Genomic DNA, 22,325 nt, shown 5'->3' with positions numbered 1-22,325 from the left:
GACTTTTGTAAGTTATTATGTTCTAGTTCTGGTGTCATGATGCCTGCTGCCAGCAGTCAAGGTGAAAAGCAGATTAGGTCACAGAGCATATTTGAAGCAGCTGTTAAAAGCAGCTGAAGAATGTTGCTTTTCTTTCTTCTGCTCTATTTTAATAGCTTACTATGACAAGCAGAAGCAGATGGAGTATGTTTATTTTTTGCACTCCTTACAGTAGAGCTAGCATTTGTCTTCATATTTCTGCACATTCTGAGCTAATGCAGATTTTATTTCTACAAAAACTGGCTTGTATTGAACTATTTCTAATATTTGTTTGCAATAACATCTAGCAGGTTTTTGATGTGTTTACTTTTAAAATAGAGGTTCAATTTTTATTCTTCTTATTTGCAAACATTTTAGCTCTTTCATATAAAAGATCTACGCACCAAGGTTTTAAGTGGTTTGTGAGAATGACGACGGTGTGATCATGTAATACATGGGATAAAGTACACCCTGGTGTACATAATAAAGTTATTGCAAGTCACCTCAGAGTTCCATAACCGTTTAAAGGAACTCATCCTCCCGCATAATTCCTCGATATGGTTATGGAACTTCTCTGTAACGTGCAATTTTATTATAATGTACGGCAGGAGGTATTTTAATGTATATTATATTATATTATAATATATTATATCCACTATTGGACTACTCATGTATTAATTGTGCATTGGTGTTGTCAAGCCTTATTTACCAACAGGATCCTAAACCTTTTCCAAATATTATAATTCAAATTAAGAAGAGGTCTTTCTTTAGAGCAAAGGTTTGAAGCTCCCGTTTTAATTTCAAATAGTGATACTACTACTGTGTTATTGAAATTTTGGTTCAACCTTCTTCATCATCTCGGGTTCATAAAAGTTAGAGAACATTTTATATATTTGGTTTTTTATTGTGTTATATATAAACCAAAACAGGATTAATCCATAACTATTTCTACAAGCTTAATTAAATGTTTGTATTGATCTGTTTTATCATTTACATAACACATCCAGGAACGTATTTTTAAAAATAATGAAATAACTCTGTATCAGACATTCCTTCTCATTCACACCTAACCAATAAACTCTGGGGAGGGGAAGGTCACATTGCTTCATGATGTGTATCTCCTCTCACTACGATTTAATCATTAGCTAGGTGTGAATGAGCAGGAATGCATGAACTAGCATGCTTTAAGTCTTTTAAATAATATATTTCTATAGATTGGCTGGGTAATTTGATAAAACCACAAATATACATTACATTAATTTAGTTTGTAGAAATATTTATGGATTAAATCTGATGTAAGGATTTATATAATGCACAATAAAATGCAAATATATGTAATTTTCTACCTTCTATGCACTGAGGTAATAATAAAGATTGATTTAAAAACTAAATAGCACTGATCAGTATTTATTATGTGATATGTAATGTGCCTAGATGTTAAGGCCTATCAAATATAAAGTGCAATGTGTTTAAGTCCAACAATAATGTGTGTAATTCCAACAATTCAAGTGTAGGCTCTTAGCATTAATTGCATGTCATGAATGGTATAGTTAATTTTATATTTGTTTTCTATTTCTAACCTGCATTGGTACATTCCCTCGCTATAACTTTGTATTATTCATTGAACGCCATTGGCGTCTTAATGTTGTTAATCCTCTTGTTATGTTTGGAGAATATGATCATATTATCCTATGGCTTACTTTAAAATCTGATAGAAACCATGAAATGTACACAATTTTATAAGTAGTGTAACAGTTTGCAAAACCTTTTGCACTTATTTGCCAATTCGACTCGGGTTCATGTTCCTTAAAATATTGAACAACTACCAGATTTCTTGTTCTTGCTAATCTGCATTGTACTTGAGGAATCTCAGTATTATTCCTATGAGGAAGTTATGAAAAGTGCTTAAAATCACCCATAGTTTGGTAAAAAAAGCCCTCTTAAGATTTAGGGGCTTATTTACAAGCCCATTGCATGGGCAGCGCAGTGTGCCTGCCCATATTTACAAGGCAACATAAAGCCTCCCTGCATCGATTTTCATGGCCTTGTAAATATAGCCCCCTTTCACACATTACTCTGCATGAAAGGGGGTTCCATGGGTGTTGCTGTTTGAGTTCCCACACAACACCCATAGAACTGATGCATTCCCATATGTACAAGATTTTTTAAACCTGAGAATACGTCAGATTTCTACACCTCCCCAGGGCAGACGTAAGGGAGGTACAAGGAGAAATATCTTAATTTTACCTTTTTCTATGTGCACTGCATTTTACACTTCTTGTGATTGTTTTTGTGCAAAAAGTTGCCCATTCCTGCACCAAATAAAAACACTCCTACAACGCAGATACCATTGCACCATGGTGCAAGGGTGCCTCCATGGGCGTATGGAAGTCTACTGTGCGCCAGCGCAGGGGAAACGTACAGGAATGTGACATATTTCATACAGACTACACATTCCTGCCTTTTCTTTTGATGCAGGGCAGATCCGCAAGATAACCTATTGGCGCTGCCCTGTGCCAAAATCTCGTAATTGAGTCCTATACATGGGAAAGCAGGAAACATTGTGTAAAATGAAACTCAGATACATGAATAAACAGAAAATTCATGGTTTCACCTTTACAAATAGAGTACCTCTCATATGTGCTACATTAGTAAATAATGCACACTATTGTAAATTTCCGAAATGCCCATTGTGCCATAATCGATCTTATTTTGTATTTCTTTACAACAGCTATATCTTAAAAAGCTAGTTGGACCATTGTTCCAGCATTTTAAACATGTGACTAAGGATTGGACAGTTCTTCCTGAGCGCTTGATGGACCAGTGAGTTGTCACAGATTTACGCTTATTTTGTGCACACAGGCAGTTTTATCTTATGGAGATTCAGTAGCATATGCTTTGGAATATTATAAAGAACCAATCTTTATTTGGAAACAACTTTAAATATATTCATTTATGTGGTGGGCAACCGTCATCATTTGCAATTTTGATTTGTTAAACATGTGCAAATGTTAGTATGCAGTAACAACAGTTGTATAAAATAGTACACAGTAACCACAGTTGTACAAATATTGGGTGTAAATGTTTGCCCAAAAAGCATGATTAATGTGGGAAGTTTTGAGCTTTTTTCCTTCATTAGCAAGCACTGGACTGGCCTCAAGTGTGTTTGTATATGGCAACTCTGAATGTATGATAAACATAAGAAAAGAAAGGGGATGTATATGTATTTTTAGGTCTGGAGTGAACCGGCTCTTGCACCATTTATGGCAAACATATTATTTTCAAAATGCTCTCCATACTGTAGATAGGGGCCTCAGGTCAGCTGTCTTCCATTATTGGCTTGAGACATTGGTAAACAGATCTTGGATCATCCCACCGTAGCATTTTATTTTCGCATCTTTCTATCAGCTTTGATGTGCCCTTTTGCTTTTTTGTGGAATGCATGAAGAACAATTTTATATCTGAAAAGCAGACTCTGTCACTTTCATTTAGCAAGTCCTTAATAGCGATTATTAACGAATCGCTATTAAGGACTCGGTAAATGGAATGTAGGTAGGAATCGCTAAAATATTAGCGATTCCTTAACATTCCTTAATAACTAATCGGTAATTCCGATTCGTTATTATGGAATACCTAGCCTTTCATTCCTATGGGCTAGGAGGCCCATAGGAATGAATGGGAAGAGATTCACTATTAGCGATTCGGTATTACCGAATCCTTAATAGCGGGAGGTATTTGAAGGGTGCCAGGGTGTCCAAAGAACACCCTGTTGCACCACTGAAATCTGCATGTGTGCACATGTGGCGCACATACATGCCCTAAGGGCATGGATCTGTGCCACATGGAAAAAAAAAAATTTGTATGGAAATCGCTACTTACCACCAACTTGAGGTTGATGGTAAATAGCGATTCCTTAAGGCTGAGGTGCACTGTTTTCAGTGCTACGTACATTGCATTTAAGGAATAATTTTATCCGATTCCTTAAATGCAAGAGCAAAATAAGGCATCACTATTTTGCGATTCCTTATTTTGCATGTAGTTTTAAAGTCACCTACATCGCACATGGCTAAATACCGGTTAGTATTGCAGAAATTTAACGAATTTTGGCGTTACCGACAGGTATTTAGCCACCTACATCTGGCCCGTAATTCTTTACCTCATTCATGGACTGCATGCAGAATGCATTTTTTTTTGCTTTGCACTGCTGCAGGAATTTTTTATTTGCTTTTGTCATTAGAAGACTGGGAGACTCGAGTCGCTGCACAATCCAAAATGTAAAAGGATGCTTTTCCTTCTACCCGGAGCACCTTGAGTTTGCTAATGGCAAACAAGCTATGACCAGGAACCCTGAAGTTTCCATAACCAGCCAACATATGTCCTCAAATGAGAATACAATTGCCCAAGAGCTGAAGGTTCATTATATAGCCAAACTGTATCCTTAACGGAGATGGAAAGCAGCAATTGCTCTATACTACTGAGAGATTTCCTCAATGAAGATGGAGGACTTCAGTTGCACAAAAGGGAAGACAGGTATCCTCACATAAAATTATAATGTAGGGGAGACAGAGTACTGGAGCTGAATTGAATATTCTCTTAAAACATGAATGCATAAGACTGGACGGGGCATAAAATTCAGAGGATCACAACACCAAATGGATCAACCTGTCAAACTTTTCCCTGCATTCTGGCTCTTTTGCACTATTCATATTCATACGTAGGCATAAAAAAAGCGAGTTATGCAATCTTCATATTTATTTTGTGTAAACATGAAACCATACTTGCACCATACAAAACAAAGGCATGAATACATACTGACAAAGTTGACATCTTGATAAAATGCATGCAGCACAGCCCTGTATCTAGGTCCAAGTTTTTCCACAGCCTCATACAAGTGTTTGAAAGGTGACATATCACTATGCAGCTTACATATGCCCTCACAGGAGAGTACAACTGAGATGTAAAGCTTGTTGCGCTGTACTGCTAGCAATTGTTCTGAGAGTAGAATACAAGGCCGCTTGAAAGCTGAAATTGCACTGTACATCAAACAGAGGCCCTCACAGAAGAGTGCAATGGAGTTAGAAAGCTGCAATTTGTCATACCACCAACAGAGGGCCTCACAGAAGAGTACAATAAATTCATAGCTCTTTCTAGGTGTACACCTGCACTTTGGAAGAGTTCTGCAAAAGGCACACACCGGTGCCCCCAGGTCCATATTTTTCTCGCAAACAAGTGCATTAAACAGCAAGATCGCCTTTGCCTTGGGCTGACTTCAACTGCTAAATATTTTCTTTAATTCTAGGAATTAGGATGTACTCCTGTGAAGAATGGCAACTGTACAATTCTCCAGACATAAAAGATATCCTGGAATTTATGCCATTATGCCATTTTGCCTAAAATACATTTAACTGCAGCACCAGTGGATAGGAAAGAAGTGCAAGGGCTGCAAAGCTGCTGCAGTTAATCAAGTCTTTACTAGAGGCCCCTCTCAAGCCAGATACAATTGTTTAAAATGTCAGTCACAGAGGTGAGGTAGTGGCTTCAACCTAGAAATTTGCATTACTCTCTTGTTACTTTAAAGCCTTGAGCTTGCTGGAAAGCTACAGTTGCACTGTAGTAAAAACAGAGATCCTCATAGAATAGTACATTGTATATGGGAAATGTGCTGCCCTCCACTACCACAGAGTTCCTCAAACAAGAGTACAATGGAGATGAAGATGGAAAGCTGCATTACCAGAGATGGGATACCCCAAGTGTGTTGTCTGAGTCAAAGATTTGGTCTTCAGAAATGGAAGTAAAAATGCTGCAGCTAAGCAATTCTGGCATTGTATCTGGTGACATGTTCAACAGCTGCTAAACAAGGTTCTACTGAAGCCTCTGTTTTTGGAGGGAAAAGCACCAAGCCGAAAAAATTGAATTTTATGCCAGCTGTAGAACTCTCTTTAGTCAGATACATTTTCCGGCTTTGTCCAGTCAAGATTTCTACCTTCGGGCTTAGTCTTTTTGTTAGAGCTAAGAATGCTTCAGTTAGGCATGCCTTAAGTTAGTTTCAATAAAATCTTTTCAGAGTCAGACACCTTTGCAGCAAAGTACTATTGACACCACAGAGATGCTAGAAGACCAAATGTTTTTTAAATCCTAATCTTTAGGATTTTTTTCAGCCATTTTTCCTGGTATGTTCTAAGACTCCAAAGACCTCAGAAACATCAATTAGGGACTGGGCAGCACTCCACTAGAGGTCTCCAGCATGTTGCAGTTGGGGTCCATTGCTACTTGTCAACTGACACTCTAGGAAAAAAGTCTGCTGCAGTTTGTTGTGTCCCGGTGGTAACACAGGCAGTCAGCCAACTGACCCGTGGAGTCCACTTCTTAGTTATAGGTACAGGTAGGAGCAGGTCCAACCCCACAGGTCTCTGAAAAGCTCACAGACAGCAGGTTAAGTCCTCTTCTGTTCCTTCTAAAGTCCAGATATGTTCTGATGAGCTGCAAGTGAGGAGCCACTTTTATGCGATTCACTAGCCAGTGGGAGGGGGTAACTCCTGATCACTCCCTAAACAATAGGAAACGTTCACACGTGTAAACCTTCCTGCTTTTGCAGATCATTCTTATTGCAAACTATCGCCTTGAGACCATCACAGTTCATTTGTCATGCTTTATAAATCGTGATTGATTGATCCCACAGTGCACCATTTTGCCTAAAATCCACCATGGTAGCAACCTTCCCTCCTTCGAGTGTTCTGGTGTTCCAAACAGGGATATTGTTGGGATCTGGTGGTAGCTATCTACCAAGCTTGTGTGTGAGCTTGTGCTGTCAGGGGGGTTCCACTCTAGGGTGTTGGGCTCTGCTGTCTCTGTTTATTATTCTGCTGGTCTCTGACTTTGTTATTTTTTTCTCCTTCTTTCCTTACTTTTCTTTCTTCTTTCCATTTTTTGTTTTTGTAGTAAAGGAAGGGGGGTGTATTGGGATCTGGTGGTAGCTATCTACCAAGCTTGAGTGTGAGCTCGTGCTGTCGGGGGGTTCCACTCTAGAGTGTTGGGCTCCACGACAGTTGAGTTGCTTCCGGGACCTGGAGGTTGTTGGATGTAATAAACTGGACTCCAACCTTTAAATTGCTGCGTCTTTGTCTTCTTTTCAAATATGCTTGGGAGAATGAGCAACCCCACCAAGCTGGTTCTGGAACCAGATTCCCACGAAGCTGGCTACAATTGGCATGGGGAACAAATGTTTCTCCTCTACAGGTCTACCTCTACCTTAACTATGGATGGGTAGGCTTCACCATGGCTCCTTTGAATTTAATGAACGTCCTGGACCCTCCCCAGCCGCCCTTCCTGAGCAGACAGGAATCACATACTTCAAATCCTGGTTTTTCTTTAAAAAGTCCTAAACCATTTTTTCTGCTTTGGGGGCAGTTTTCACACCTCATTAAGGGCAAACACAGATGAGGGCCATTGCCTCACAGGCTAATGCTAATTACCTTACTAGAGATCAAGCAGACATATACTATGCCCTTACTGGACAGTTAAATATGCCAATTACAGATGACCCCTTTTTACTATGTTTTAGGGGGCAGATAGAAAAAATATACTGGAGACAGGACAGCGGTGCCGCACTGTGCAGAGTCTAAAAACCAGCAATATCAGTCAGCAAAAAAATGGATATGATCACACAAAAATAGGGATTTTCTCACACCCCTTATGTAGAAAGCTCTCAGAGTAGTAAAAATAATAAGTAATACTAATAAACAAATAGAATTATAAAAATATTATTAATACAATAATACTACTAATAATAATAATAATGATAATATTCGAAGAATCTGTGTGAAGAAAAAACCCAAAACGGAAGACTGTGTTTTGCAAACAGTAAATCAAAAATTACTTTCAGTCTTGGAATGTTGTGCTTTCAGTACTTGAAACCCTATGGTAAATGTCCACAATGAATAACATCAACACAGGTTGCACAAAATCGTGAGCATCTTGGATTAGTTTCAATTGTAGAACATCATTGACAAGCACGGGCTATGAATATAGTGACTCACTCAATGAATAGAGAGGGACCAAAATAATTCTTCAGTTCTGTGCAGTATCTTTGACTGTACTTCCACAGCCACGCATCTCTCTCTGGCACACTCACCGGGTAGAAATATATTTAACTCCTCAATCCCAATCAGCCCTGTTATTTGGAGGAGATTCAATTCATAGGTGCGGAAATGTACTATTTTCTGTCGTCAGCACTGACATTTGGGTCATTATAAGAGCAACAATTAATCATCTTAACAGCAATTCTACCTACTTTCGCTTCCACTACCCTTTTACTGTTTTGTACCAGTCAGATGGGAAATTAGCTACACTTAGCAGGACCCTGGTACATTACCAGGGCAATTTGGGCACAAAGAAAAATGAGACACCAAAAACTACTAGACATACATATACACAGGAAAGAGGGACACCAAAATATCCAGAAGCACTACCACCTGATGAGAGCACAAACGATCTGAACATCAGTGCATCAGCATGAACAATGGGAAAACCACCCCACACAGAGCAAAGAATACATGTAGCTGGCTGCTAGACAAGATACATTCACCAAACAGTGTGAAAAATCTATAAAGCAGCTGCTTGTCGAAAAATGAGCATTGCCTCAACTATAAATGGTTAGTTAATACCCTTTCCTTGTGTCTGTGAAACCCCACTCCAGTGTTCATATGGTTGATTCACATATATCTTAGAAAAAGCCATGAACCAGACTTAGGGGCCGATTATGATGGCGGACGGACCTGAGTCCGTCCGCCACCATAGAGCAGGAGGGAACCTCCGCATTGCCAGCGGAGTTCCCTCCTGTGACTCAGCAGCATAATATTGTGTGGCTTAATCCAATTTGTCTAGAGCGATTTGCTCTGGTATCTCTTTAGAGGCAACACATTTTTGCAATTCAATCATTTGGTTGTTTCAACAGTGATTTGTTGTGTTCCACGTTTGAATGCAGCCATCGTGTCACTGTTGCTTATGCTTATTACTATGTATCTGATGTGGATGAGCACCTACAATCTGTAGTCATGTGAACTGGCGTGCTTTGAGGACATTCCTACAGTTGCCTTTGGTTTCTGGTGTCTGCTGGATCCGAGGAGATCTCACCGGGGCTGGTTGTTTCAATGTTGAGGAGCCGGGTTCAGTCCGAACATTCATGATGCATGACCACTTCATGAAGAATAATGTGTGTAGAATTTTCAAACGTTGGCATCAATAAGTACTTCAGGTTAGGGTGTGGTCACCCAAGGACCTAGTTACTCCATTAGTGTAAAAAGGGCCAGATATAGACGTCTTCCATGTTTCATTTGTCGAAGGTGTGTGAGGTGTCATCAGGCACACATTAAAGCTATAAATGAAGGGTTGCTCCAATATGGACGGATGTGATGTGCTTAATTGTGAATGTCCTATAAGAAGGAGGTAAATTGCATAATGAATGTGTGTACAGGATCCCAGACTTAACACAGTGATGGCTACACTATTTAATTTGTCTTGATCTTTTATAGATATTGTAATTAGTTGGGAGCTTATCTAAAATGATTGCTGTGATAAAATGGTCAGAGATTCACTTGTGTGTATTTACTGTACTTTTGGTAACGTAACTTGGATTACAACCTAACCCCCATTCAAATGCACAGCGTATAGTATTCCATCGTGGGCCTACAAAAAGACTGTCATTGAATTACCAAACCCCAAACTATGCCCAAAAAGGTTTTTAATATTTAAAGTGCATCAGTCTAAGAGCATAAACTGCTCTAGAGCCTTTTCAACAACTGGGCTAGACTTTGATGAATTCTTTCAAGGACAAAATTAAAAGTATCAGCTCTAATACAATTTCCACAGAACTACTTTTCTACACTCACAATGATATTAATTGTGGAAAGGGACATTGCATTGAGTATAACACCTTTCAAAGCAACATCTACAGAGCAAGAACTACGAGACTATCTTAGCCAATTCATTGTGGCTCCACCTATAACCATAAATGCATTGCAATCATGTTTCTGCAAACACTCAAGCATGGGATTGTCACTCTTAGAGGATGTGCCAGGACACTAGGACAGAGATACCTAGCTGAAGACAAAAGAGGGCCACAGCTGAATTGCTGAAGTGCTGGACAGGAGCAATTTTTCTCCTCACTGCTAGGGGAGGTGCAGGCAATAATGCATATTTAAAACATGGGGGCATATTTGCAACAGGCAGCGATAATTATCGCTGACCCTGTATACCTCAATATTTTCTATCGCTGGAATATTTTGCCAGGCTAGCGTTGTATTAACAATGTTTAGCACCATGGTGATGAATATTTCAGCGATAGCGCCCTTTTCCATGGAACATCTTTGGTTTTGCAGCGGTGTTCCATGTAAAACGGCGATATGCTTGATAATACGACCCTGTGGTCGTATTACATTAATCCACTTCCCATGTTAAGTATGCCTTAGTCAGGAATTTAACAGACGTTAAATTCCTGCGTTAAGGCATACTTAGCGCAATTAAAATAATCGCTTCCCCGCGTTGTAAATATCGCGAAGCTGCCTTTGCTATATTTACCCAAGTTGTTTCCACAGACACGCCTACTTTGCATCTCATTAGCGATGCAAAGTTAGGCGTGCTGGAAACGGGAGCAAAATCAGCAAAACACGCGTTAGCATGTCTGCTGATAAGGTGATGAAATTACCGAAAACGGCCGCAAAAACGGCGATAATTTTATATCACCTCCTTGTTAATATGCTCCATAGTTCGCACAGCCTGCAGGTCGCACACCATCTTGTAAAAACAATATGGCGTTCTTCCAGACTTGAAACTGGAGATATCCTCAACTTAGATGAAAAAGTTCCACATCTTATAAAGAAGACTTGTCACCTGTAGTTCAAGCCTGATCACTCTAGTGTAAATGACTCTCCAAAAGATTTTTGATCATTGTGACTTAAACACGGGCATTATCAACAATCAGCACTCATTGTGACTTAAACACGGGCATTATCAACAATCAGCACTCATTGTGACTTAAACACGGGCATTATCAACAATCAGCACTCATTGTGACTTAAACACGGGCATTATCAGCAATCAGCACTCATTGTGACTTAAACACGGGCATTATCAACAATCAGCACGATACTATCAGAGAGTCATAGGACTAGCCTTCCCGTTCCTCATTGAGTGGTACCTAAAAACTATATTCAATTGAATAGAAAAACATTTTTTTCCACTTTTTTATATATTTTATAGTGGTCATAATCTTATTATCTGGTGTGCACCAAATCATATTTTAATAGGGATTTGAAAATCATTATACTAAGAGATGTTTTTAAACCAAAGTAAGAGCTAAATACTGAAGTAAATCCAGTCTCCAAAAACATTCTTTTCCATGCATTATTATTGTATATTTAAAGCGTCGCCAATCTGTGAAAAGTCTTTGGCCTATGACAGTTTTCACTGCATTTAAACATTATCCTCATTTATTTTGTATAATTTGCAACGATACTTATTTTAAAATTATATCTTTGAATGTAGTAGTTTATAATGCACATGGAAAGCCATGTCTATAGATAACACATACGTATTTTTAAATGTGCATTAAATGTTGCTTTTATTTAACTTACTAAACAAAATTATTTTGAGGCCAGTGCACATTCATGCAGGGAGGTGCAACTGCTGACACGAAGTGAGAAAAAGAAAACAGAGAAATGGAATTCTACGGAGGGCCTCACTACACATGTGAGCACACATCTATACATTTGAAATATGATATTTGTAGGTAAATTGTTTCCTACACCTCTAATAAAACCTACTATTATACAATAAAATGCAATACATTTTATTAAACATACAGTAAAATGGAAGACTTGACAAAATCTTTGAGGTCTACCACAATTCAACTGTTTTAAAATTATGAAAGTATTAAGTAACGAACCAGATGGGCAGACAGAGTAAACAGATGTGGAAAGGAGATGCTGGACCTAGGTAGGAGTTTATCTCTTTTACTATGTTTAGCCTCATTAAAAGAATATTATGAATCTAATTACTAAAAAGCCACGTCCACTCTCACAATGCTTAACCATTTAGTTGTGTATCTACATTAACACTTTAAGGCTCATTAACTTCACCCTGCTCCACAGGATGTGCCGTAAGTTCGACAGCTGCCATTCCAACAAAGGGGCAGATTTACAATAACTGGCGCATCCCCAGGGATGCGCCAGTTATTGTGCGCCGCAGCTCCGCCACCCATGGTGCACCGCATTTAAAATGCGGCGCACCATGGGGCAAAAACGGCACAGATGCGTGACGCATCTGTGCCGTAAAGGTGGCGCATTGCTGGAGTTGCGTCGCAAGCATGACGCAGCTCCAGCAATGCTCTGGGGGGCCCTATCTGTCCAATGCTGCGTCAAGCCTTACGCCTGCTTCAAGCAGGGGCAGGGTTTTGACGCAGCATTGGCCTGAAAGTGCCTGCGTGAAATCTTGTAGATTTCACGCAGGCACTTTTGCGAGGCGCACCTGCCCCGGAACGCCCACCCTGCGTCGGAACGCCCACATTTGGAGCAGGGCTTAACAACGTGACGCATCTGCCTAGATGCATCACGTTGTAAATGGGTTGCAGGGATGCGCCACGTTTACGCCGCTGTTAAGTGACGCAACGGCGGCGTAAACGTGGCGCAAGTCCGACATAAATCTGCCCGAAAGTGTCTTTCCAGAATGGCTCACTTTGACATGGAACGTGAATGTCAGCACTCAAGATCTTCCTAACAACTTTGTGGTGAAACTACACTAGATCATTTGGGGTCAACAGACTGCTGCTAGTGTTGGAAGTACAAATTTCGCTCAGTATGCCAAACATTTTTGACATGGATGAGGAAGGTATTTAAAACACATTGAAAATGTGTTTCTATTCATAACTTTCTAGGACACTAACCATAATCTTAATAACAAAATGAACCCCCACATTTGGTCCATTTACTGCAGTCTACTTCACAGAAAATGCTTTCAGTTCTACAGCTCTGATTCAAGAAACATGGCATTCAGGAGTGTCTGACATTTGTCTTCAATCTATACTACTATTATAAAGAGAGAACTGGAAACCTTTGAGGCGGGTAAACTCGGGAACCACAGCGCCAATCCAAACCAACCCAATACATCATTGGAATTGTCAGGGTAAGCAGATGGACATAGGCTATATAACAAAAAAATATATATGTTAGAAGGGCAAAGTACGTTCTTTGCCAAAGTAGTCCCTTGGAAGTAGCGCCATGTCTGAGGTGGGCATGTGCGCTAACGACGTGCGTGTGGAACGTGCTGACATCACGGTCAGACATTTTGGTAAAGTAAAGTAAGTAAACCAGGAGCGCGAGGAGGAACGGCCAGGAGCGCGAGGAGGAGTGCCCAGGACAGCGAGACTGAGGAGAACCGGCGCCCGCGGTGGGCTAAGGTAGAGGTCCGACATGCCCAGGGGTAGGAGCGGCCAGGAGCGCGGGGAGGAGTGGGCAGGAGCGCGAGGCTGAGGAGCGGCGGCGTCCGCGGTGGGCTAAGGTAGGTGAGTGTCACCCGGTCTTTTGCCCACGGCTGCACAGGTGGTTGGGGCCGGGGATTCGGGACGCGGCATGCCGCCGGAGGTCTGTGCACGCGGACCATGTGCGGCTGCTTGGGGGCCCTGAAGGTGGCGGTTGCACTCCGGAGGACTGCACAGTGAGCCTCATTGCCCCCGGACAACATCGGGATGGGTTGCTAGTATAGAATATAATTGTTCTAGTTGTTCACTACAACACTGGGCTGAAGATGCAGTGGAATACGGGCGGACCAATTTGACAGACTGATGCTGTCATGTTTTACTCAGCATGTCAGGTTTTTTCCTCACATGGCTGGCAAACAAATTTGTGAATTTATAGAAAATGTTTTCTCGTAAATTCGGGAACACCTTCCATAACTTCTGTGAATAAAGAAAACTATTTTCTCTAAAGCATGGTTCATCAAATCCCAGCAGAGAATCATCATTTGTTTCAGGCTTTAACCACTTTATAACTCACCACATTTCATAAAACTAGTATAACACCACTAGAAAATGATTTATATTGTAACTAAAATCTGTTTTCTCCCTTTTCATTTGAATATTTTGGTAAACCTCAAAAACAGGCATTCAATACAATGCCCTTTAAAGGGACAAAAATGACATAGTCGTTTCATCAAAGAAATCCAACAAGTATGCTTCTTGTAACCCTTCACTGAAGTAATCCCATGAAAAGAACACTTTATCTAACAACCAATTTTGCAAATTTCACCTAAAAATGTAATGAACTAATTGACAAGAGTAATTTTGTCCGAGGGAGCGGGATCTCCACCCCGGTTATTACCTACCTCGGAGTGCCCTCGTCAATATAACTCAACTATTAACCATTTCTCTCAAAGGAGCTCTAATAAGTTGCATCTGAATAACAATAGAGCATATGTCTTTTGAAAACATACTCACTATATGAATGTACTTGCATTCTCTTCTCGTTTAGGTACAATGAAGTTAACGCAATCAGCACAGCTTGTTCTTCCGGAATTCCAGAGTGTTGGACACTTGCTTCTGAACTTTATCAAAATTGGATGGTAGATTCAAACAACAACACGTGAGTTCAGTATATCCTCAGCAACACATTTTGTTGCTTCTGGTACTGTTTGGAATTTCTCCTATGCGGAGTTCTTTTTCTTTTCCCTCTGTTAGAGTTCTTCCTCAGGTGAAGTCTGCCACCTAACACATTTTCAAATATTTTCTACCAGAAAAGTTGTATTTTGTACCATCAATTGTAGTTTACAGTTACAAATATTCATGGGTACTGCTGGTTAAATGTCCTAGCAGAAATGGCAAACAAATAATTTTCCTAAATGTTTTGTTCATGCTGACTATACATCATTCAGTCTTCATTGTTAACCATTTTTCACAAATAAATGAAGAGGAGTGTCCTGAGATACAAAACAGGCTCTTACTGTAATCCAGAAACCAGTACTAGTGACTGTTCACCTTCTGTTACTCCTCACAGCTTTTTTTAAACTCTGAAACTACTCAGCCTTTTTTCCTACTGCTGAGGGAGAGTTTGAGTGAGTACACAAAATGTGGAATTGCAAGTTGAATAACCAATAGATAAATTTTGGCTGTGAAAGTGGAAGAAGGCGCAGATGGAAAGGCCAACATGATTTACATGGTTGTGCATGATAATATATAGGGTGTGAAACAGTTTGTGTGCTGCAAGTGTATGCGCTCACCTCTGGAGCTGTAGGTCCTAGGGAAGTGGAATGTATTTTGGTAGGCAGAACAGAAGGAGCTTTCAGATTGTAAAGATTTTTTTGTTGTTGCTGAAAAGCATAATTATTCAGCACTGCAGCAGATTCTTGGGATGTGAAATATATTGGACCCAATTCACAAAGTAGGAAAAGTATTAGTAGGAATCTTTACCTCTGCCTACACGTACTTATCCTACAGTATGGTGTCTGGAAAGCTACCTCAGGTGTAGGTGTCTAGGGGTACCTCTGGGAAGTCAGTGTAACCTTCCCAGCAGGATCCTATTCCTGCTGTGCAGAGTTATAGCAGAGAACTGTGCACAGGGGGTGTAGAATTTCCTGTGTAAACACATATTTCCCTGTGGAGAAATGCCTTCCTCAACATACTCACCAAATGTGGGAGTTATTCATACCCATTCCCAAACTGAAAACTCCCTTGCCTGCCGTTTCAATCCAAGACTCTCCTTCCTGGAAAATGGAAAAGAGGAATTTGTGTATGCCAACAAATGTCAATTTTTGTGGTTCCAGTGCAAACCACACAGCAGCATGCCCACTTTCCTATCCCTTGAGTGGGATTTACAGATATACAGGACTCATCATTTGTGTCAGAGATCTCTGCACACATGAATGGGCTAACACTTGCCACCAGGAATCCCTTGCTAGAGGAGTTGAAACTAGGGGGCGATTAATTTTTTCCAGATTACACCATCCGGGAAAGTATCAGACACTAGGGGCCCGTTTCACAAAGGTAAACTTAATTGTCCGAGTGGGGACATAAAGATAGTACTCATAAATGCCCTTTATGAATTCCCAAAGTTGTACACTTAGAAGTTTGGTCTAAGTTTAGACCAAAAATCTAAAAAAAAAGGATTGTGAGCCCACCCCCTTGAGTGCTGGTCCTTAGATTCTGCACTAATGGAACCTTCTGATGGATGCGTTGTGGGAGACAGTGCCAAATGGTGCAAAGAGGTCAAACAGGATGAGGGCAGCTCTTTCTCCTTGGTCCAGGATGGTTCTTACATCGTTAGTAGCTGAGATGAGTGTTGTTTCTGTGATGTGTTTATTTCTGAAGCCTGATTGTGGGGTGTCCAGTATGTGGTGGAGCTCGAGGTGGCTCGTGCAAAAGCCTGGGCGGAGTTCGCCGAGTTCCTCTATGCAAAAAAACTCCACCACGCTATGTGGAGCTCTGCAAACTGTGGAGAATGTGTTAGATAAATGCCGTTCACGGTGATCTTCAGTGCCAGCTGCTTGTCCACACTGTGCAATCCTTGCAAACTGCACCATGCACATCGCAAGTGGGCGCTGTTTCCTTTCTGCCGCTCGAGTAGATATTTACTCGAACGACAGCTTTCTCAACACGAGCTGTTGCGAGCATACGCGACCACTTCCAATGAGAAATCTGACTGCCTGCGTTGAGAAATCTCGCCGGGAGGTTGATTTTTCACGGTTGGACTCACCAACTTGATGTTGATGATCGCAAACAAGGAAAAATGTCGCCAGGATGTGGATTTTCCTCACTCGCGCTAGTCAATTTGTCATTGCCGAACGCTCTGGTATGTGAAGCAGAGTTTTTCGGAACTCCGCGAACATGGAGTGTGGAAAAATCTGCAAACTCTGTGAGCAGAGCAGATCTCACCGCCCAAACTTACTCGTGAGCTGTTTGCTGAAGGCCTTTTCATTTTCTTTTGCTGGTAGGGAAGCATGAAGATAGTCTGGAAGTTTTACAGCTGGCTTGGGTAAACTGAAGGTTTCTTGAGTTCGACGTTGACTACTGTGTGCATCCACGCTTCTGGCAATGTAACAGGGGTGATGAAGGTGTTTGAAATGTGGGTGACTACTGTGCTGATTGGTGATACACCAAGGTTAAAGATGTGGTGGGGACAAGGGTCTGATGGGGCACCAGAATGGATGGTCTGCATGATTGTGGCTGCTTTTTCACTGGTTAGTGTCTTCCATCTGATCAGGTAATTGTCTTGATTGCTGATGGGCAGGTTGATGATGAATCCGCTGGGATCTGGTTGGTGCGCGAATTTGGTGTAGATGCTCATGGATTTGCTGTGTAAGAAGTTTGGATATGCCTTTGCAGAGTGCTTGAGAGGGCAATATGCTGTATACAGAAGTCATTGGGAACTCTTTGATGATTGAGAAGATTTCTTTGCTGCTGTTGGAGCTTTCTTCAATACATTAAATACACTATTTTCTTGGTTCTGTTTAGTTGCTGGTGGTATTCTCTACTTTGAAGGTGGTTCTGTCTATATGTTTGTGGCTAGCTCTCCACTTTCTCTCTAGCTATTTGCAGTGTCTTTTGGTGTCCCAGAAGTCCTGTGTGTACCAACAGGCTTGCTTGTTGAATCTTCTCTGTTTGTTGAGTTAGATGGGCGTGAGGGAATCTGCGCAGTTCTTGATTCAGTTGTTACTGTCCTTGTTGATAATGTCCACTCGGTTGGGTCGGTCTACGTGGCGGGTTTTGATCTCTTCTGATTTTAAGATTTTGGTCCAGCTGCAGCTGGATAGGTTGACAGAGGTGCATGCGTTGGTTTGTGGTCTATTACTTCGGAAGTGGATTATGGAGTGGTCGGTTCATGTGAGGGTTGAGGTTGAGCTGAACTTGATGTCACTTGAGGTGATGATAATAAGGTCTCGTTTTTGTCCAGCAATGTGTGTGGGTTCTGTGACAAGGTGGGTTAGTTGTATATTGTTTAGGCTTTCTAGGAGTGTAGTGGAGCAGGGGTCGGTTCTGTCTTCCTGGTGGAAGTTGAGGTCTCCTAGGAGAATGAACCTTTGGAGTCGATGGTGAGGGAGAACATGAAGTCTGTAATGATTTGGTGAAGGTAGCTCATGGTCCCAGTGGTTAGTAGATGTAGATTCTATTTAAGGTGATGTTTTTTGATATTTGAAGCTTGAAGTGCAGTTCCAGTGGAGTGGAGTTCTCTGTAGTTATTGAGGATCTATAAAGGTGATCGCATCTATAAAGACCGCATCTTTATAGATGATCGCAAGCCCAACACTGGTCCAGTAATGGCAGTCCTGTTTTGCAATCTTGGAGCCTGCTGGGGTTGCTGTGGCAATGTTGGGTGCTGATGTTGGGTTGAGACAGGTTTCTGTGAGTAAGAGGAGGTCTGGTGCATCACTGTACAGCAACTCCCAGATTTCAGTTGCGTGTTTGCTGAGCGAGCGGGTATTGAGTAGCATGCAGTGTGTGAGTACTGGGGTGCTGTATTGCTGTTGTGTGAGGGGTTTTGTGGGTGAGTTGTTGTGGGGGCTGGGGTTTGCGTGAGGGGTGCGGGTGAATTGCTGCCAGTGAAGTGACAGTGAGTGCAGCTGAAGGCTCCCACTGTCTTTTCACTGTGTTTTGTTGATGATGTCCTGGTTTCTGCAGACACAGGAGCACAACAGTGTATCGCAGGGAGGCCTTCAAACCAGGATTTGTGGGGCTGGGTGTGGTCTAGGGAGCGAGGGGTTAGACAGGTTTTCCTATTGCATGACAGTGTTGTGCCTGCTGCATGCATCAGTACAGCAGACACCATTAATTAGGTCCTTGGAGAGGGAAGGGATGCGTGGCAGGGCAAGAATAACATAGGGGAAGGAAGTAGCAGGTAAGGAGCAGGAGAGGTGGGAGGCAGGAAAATGCATGAAAGGGTGTGGGGGCCAAGAGAGGACAGAGAGGGAAATCTAAGGAACAAAAAGAGGTGAGAGAAGCAAAAAACTTAAAACTACTGAAAACTGGAGGGAAAAGTAAACAGTAAAACGACTGAAAAGAGCTAAAGCAAGAGCAAAAACTAGATTAAACAGAGGGGGTGAGTAAGTGATAAAAATGGCTGAGTGAGTTAAAGCAAAGAAGCAGAAAATGGGGTGTACAAAGAAGAGTTAAACTAAAAGACAAACAAGGCTGAAATGGAGCAAACTAGGCAAAAGAGAGCTGCAAAGAGCTCAAACAAAGGCAGAAACGGGTTACAAGCCAACAAGAGCTCAAGTGAAAATTGACCTGAGTCAGAAAAGAGCTTGAGATATGCAAAAGCAAACGATGACCAAGAGATGAGAGAGAGAAGATTAGAGAGTGAGAGAGAGAGCCAAAGGAGATGATGCGGGAGCCTCAAGGCAGCAAGTCTGTGTCCGAAAGGGCCTTTACTGGTCAGAGGACCAGTCACAGGTAAGTGGGGGGCTGTTCCTAGGGCACGTGCTCACTGATATCTCATATAGACTGCCAAGTAGAATATGGGCCTTGCAGCAGCATTAATGGGTCTTGCAGGGGTGTCCTGGATAGTCTGAAGTCTGTTCCTGAGCTGCTTGGAAATTCTGGCATATAGTGGCTTGCCATAGTTGAGTCGGCTTGCGATGAGTGTTTGTGTGACGGTTTGTTTGGTGTCTGTAGAAGTTAGTTGAAGATTTTTGTAGCATTCGTAGAAAGCAGAAGTAAGCAGAGCTCACTCGTTGACTTGTGCCACCATGTTCAGCTTGTGCATGATGATCACCAGATTTCTGCCATGGTGGGTGGATGTTGGTGTGGGACCCAGTTGAATGGGCCACTAGGTAGCATCCCACAAGGAGTTCTTGTTTCTAAAGACCAGTTCTTCGGTTTTGTCTTAAGCATCTACAGCAACTTCGTGCACCAACCAGATCCCAGCGGACTCATCACTAACCTGCCCATCACTAATCAAGACACCCACCTATCTCAGAGCCCTAGTAGACCCTGGGTGAGTGGAAAAGTGCAGGGGCAGTAGGCTGGGTTGCGTGGCAGAGTGGGAATTGCACAAAGGAGAGAAGAAGCAGGTAAGGAGCAGGAGTGGCATAAAAAAGGAACAGGCAGATGTGGAGACTAAGATCACACAGAGGAGGATATATATCTAACAAAAAGGGCAGGTAAGAGCAAAAGAGAAAAACAGCTGAAAAGAGCTGAAGCAAAAGCAGAAACTGGCTGTAACAGAGAGGTAGATTTGGTGGAACTAAAGATAGAGGGTGAATGTCCACAATCTTGTTGCAGTTTGGGTGTTAAACAAAGTGATCTAACTAAAATGCAGGAGAGAACCTCTTTCAGGATAAGACTCTCGCTGGTACATCCACATCCTGTACACAGACCTTATTGAGCTATACAACAGTGAGTGGTGTCACCTTAATGGCTAGAAAGTGGATTCTCTATGTCACCAAATAGATAAATGGTAGACCCACAGCAAACATGGACCATTGCTGTATCCGATAGGCTACTGAGTTTGTGGCCAGTATATATATATCTATATATCTATCTATATATCTATCTATATATATATATCTATCTATATATATATATATATATATATATATATATATATATATATATATATATATGTTTTTTTAAATATTTTCTCTTGATTCTATGCAGAGTGACTACCTACTTGGTCCTGAAGAATGCCCCAGAACCCCTGGTGGGGTCACTCAAGGGCAGAAACATGTTGACCTACTGCAGGGGTATATTTCTTGACAACCCCTAGGTCTCTCTCCTATTAACCCTGTCACAGGAGACTGCAGAATGAAGGTCATTTGGCTTTCATTCGCTACTCCTTTTTTGCACTCTGCCCCTCACTCTCTTCACCTTTTCTCTCGAGTTTCCTAAAACTCGTCAGCACCTCCTCATCCTAGCCCACGCCAATGACCTTGCGGCTTTGGTGTGAGGAGGGAACCCAATGATGAAGCATGTCACCTATGGGTGAGTGAGGGTTCATTTCCTGAAAGAGGTTGTTTCCTGAATAATAGTTGAAACACTTTGTTCAACACCCAAACTGCAACAAGATTGTGGACAGTCAACCCCTATCTTTAGTGCCATCAGACATTCTTTTTGTGAGATACATATGTAGGGATGGAGTAGTAGGTGTTTTGTCTTAGGGCCTCTGCCACTGGATCCTTTGCATGTTTGTGAAACAAAGGTGTCACAGCAGAAGATAAAATCAGCTGAAAGAGCTAAAGCAAAAAGTCAAAAAGAGCTAAAGTGAAACTGGCCTGAGTCAGTAAAGAGCTGGGAAAAGTGCAAAAAGGAAAAGCTGAGCAAGAGATGAGAGACAGAGAGAGAAGATGAGCAAGAAAGAGAGAGCGGAAGCAAGAGCTGAAGGATATGAGGCGGGAGGCAGTGAGGCAAGGTCCGAAAGGTCCTTCAAAAGCTGAGTGACTGATCACAAGTAAGTTGGGGGGGCTGGACTTATCTAATTGAGGGAATAATCCTTATTAGCTGTTATCACTCAAGCATTCAACTGACAATTGTAGAGGGTTTCAGGCTGGGCAGTGTGCAAAACAATTTTCCCTCTACCCCGCATTGCTATATTGGTGCCCGTAGATTTCTTGGCTGGAAGTGGTATACACGAAGAATCAGTGATAGTTTTCGAGCCCAAGTTGCCCTTTTGTACTATTTGCAGAGGCACATCTGTGACCGAGGTGTTGGCCTTTTTTGCACAACTTTTGAGAGGACCCCCTGGCATCTCATCCAGGGACAGAGCATTAACAGAGTTTGGATAGTCACACGTTATGGCAGTGGTAGGTGTTTGCTTTGCTCCAATTGAAGCTTTGGCATTGTTTAGCTGCTCAATGTTGAGAGGCGGTTTATTAGTAGGTGCAGGTAGGTACCTACAGCTAGTAATATCACCACAATAACAAATGAGGTCCAGTCAAGTCTCAACAAATTAATCCTTGCTCAACCCTCGGCAACCTCACCAGCAGTTAAGGCTTAACTTGGGAGATAGGTGTGTAAAGAATTTAAAAACACTAATAACAGTAAATAAGTAAGACATAAAACATAATAAATAACCAACATCATTTTATAAAAATACAAAATGTTTCTATGATTAAAATGAGACCTAGACAACTAAAATATACTGTAGGGAAACAGAGATATAAATTAATAAAGATTAAATGCTTTCTAATGTCTAAAAGCCACAAGCGCAAGATTGGGACATCTGGTCCTGCTTGACCGGGACAAAGTCAAAGTTTCAGGCTAACCGCAAAGGAGTGCAATTCAGATACGATGAGTGGTAGTGCCCCTCGGTCAAGTTTTTACCTTCTGATGT

The 22,325-nt window shown here is 41.5% G+C and overlaps 1 protein-coding gene across 1 annotated transcript in view; it reads left to right on the top strand.

The window, feature by feature from the left end:
- LOC144824120 (aminopeptidase N-like) overlaps positions 1–22,325 on the top strand; it is a 241,364-nt gene that overhangs the window by 181,981 nt on the left and 37,058 nt on the right. Inside the window, exons 15-16 of the mRNA XM_078683232.1 lie at positions 2,750–2,841; positions 14,538–14,648. Of these exons, the coding sequence (XP_078539358.1) occupies positions 2,750–2,841; positions 14,538–14,648 (203 nt within the window). The remainder of the gene's footprint in view (positions 1–2,749; positions 2,842–14,537; positions 14,649–22,325) is intronic.

Source organism: Lissotriton helveticus, chromosome 3_1, assembly GCF_964261635.1.
Source record: "Lissotriton helveticus chromosome 3_1, aLisHel1.1, whole genome shotgun sequence".
Classification (NCBI taxonomy): domain Eukaryota; kingdom Metazoa; phylum Chordata; class Amphibia; order Caudata; family Salamandridae; genus Lissotriton; species Lissotriton helveticus.
Note: the sequence above shows the minus strand (reverse complement) of the source record. Positions and strands in the feature narration are given on the sequence as shown.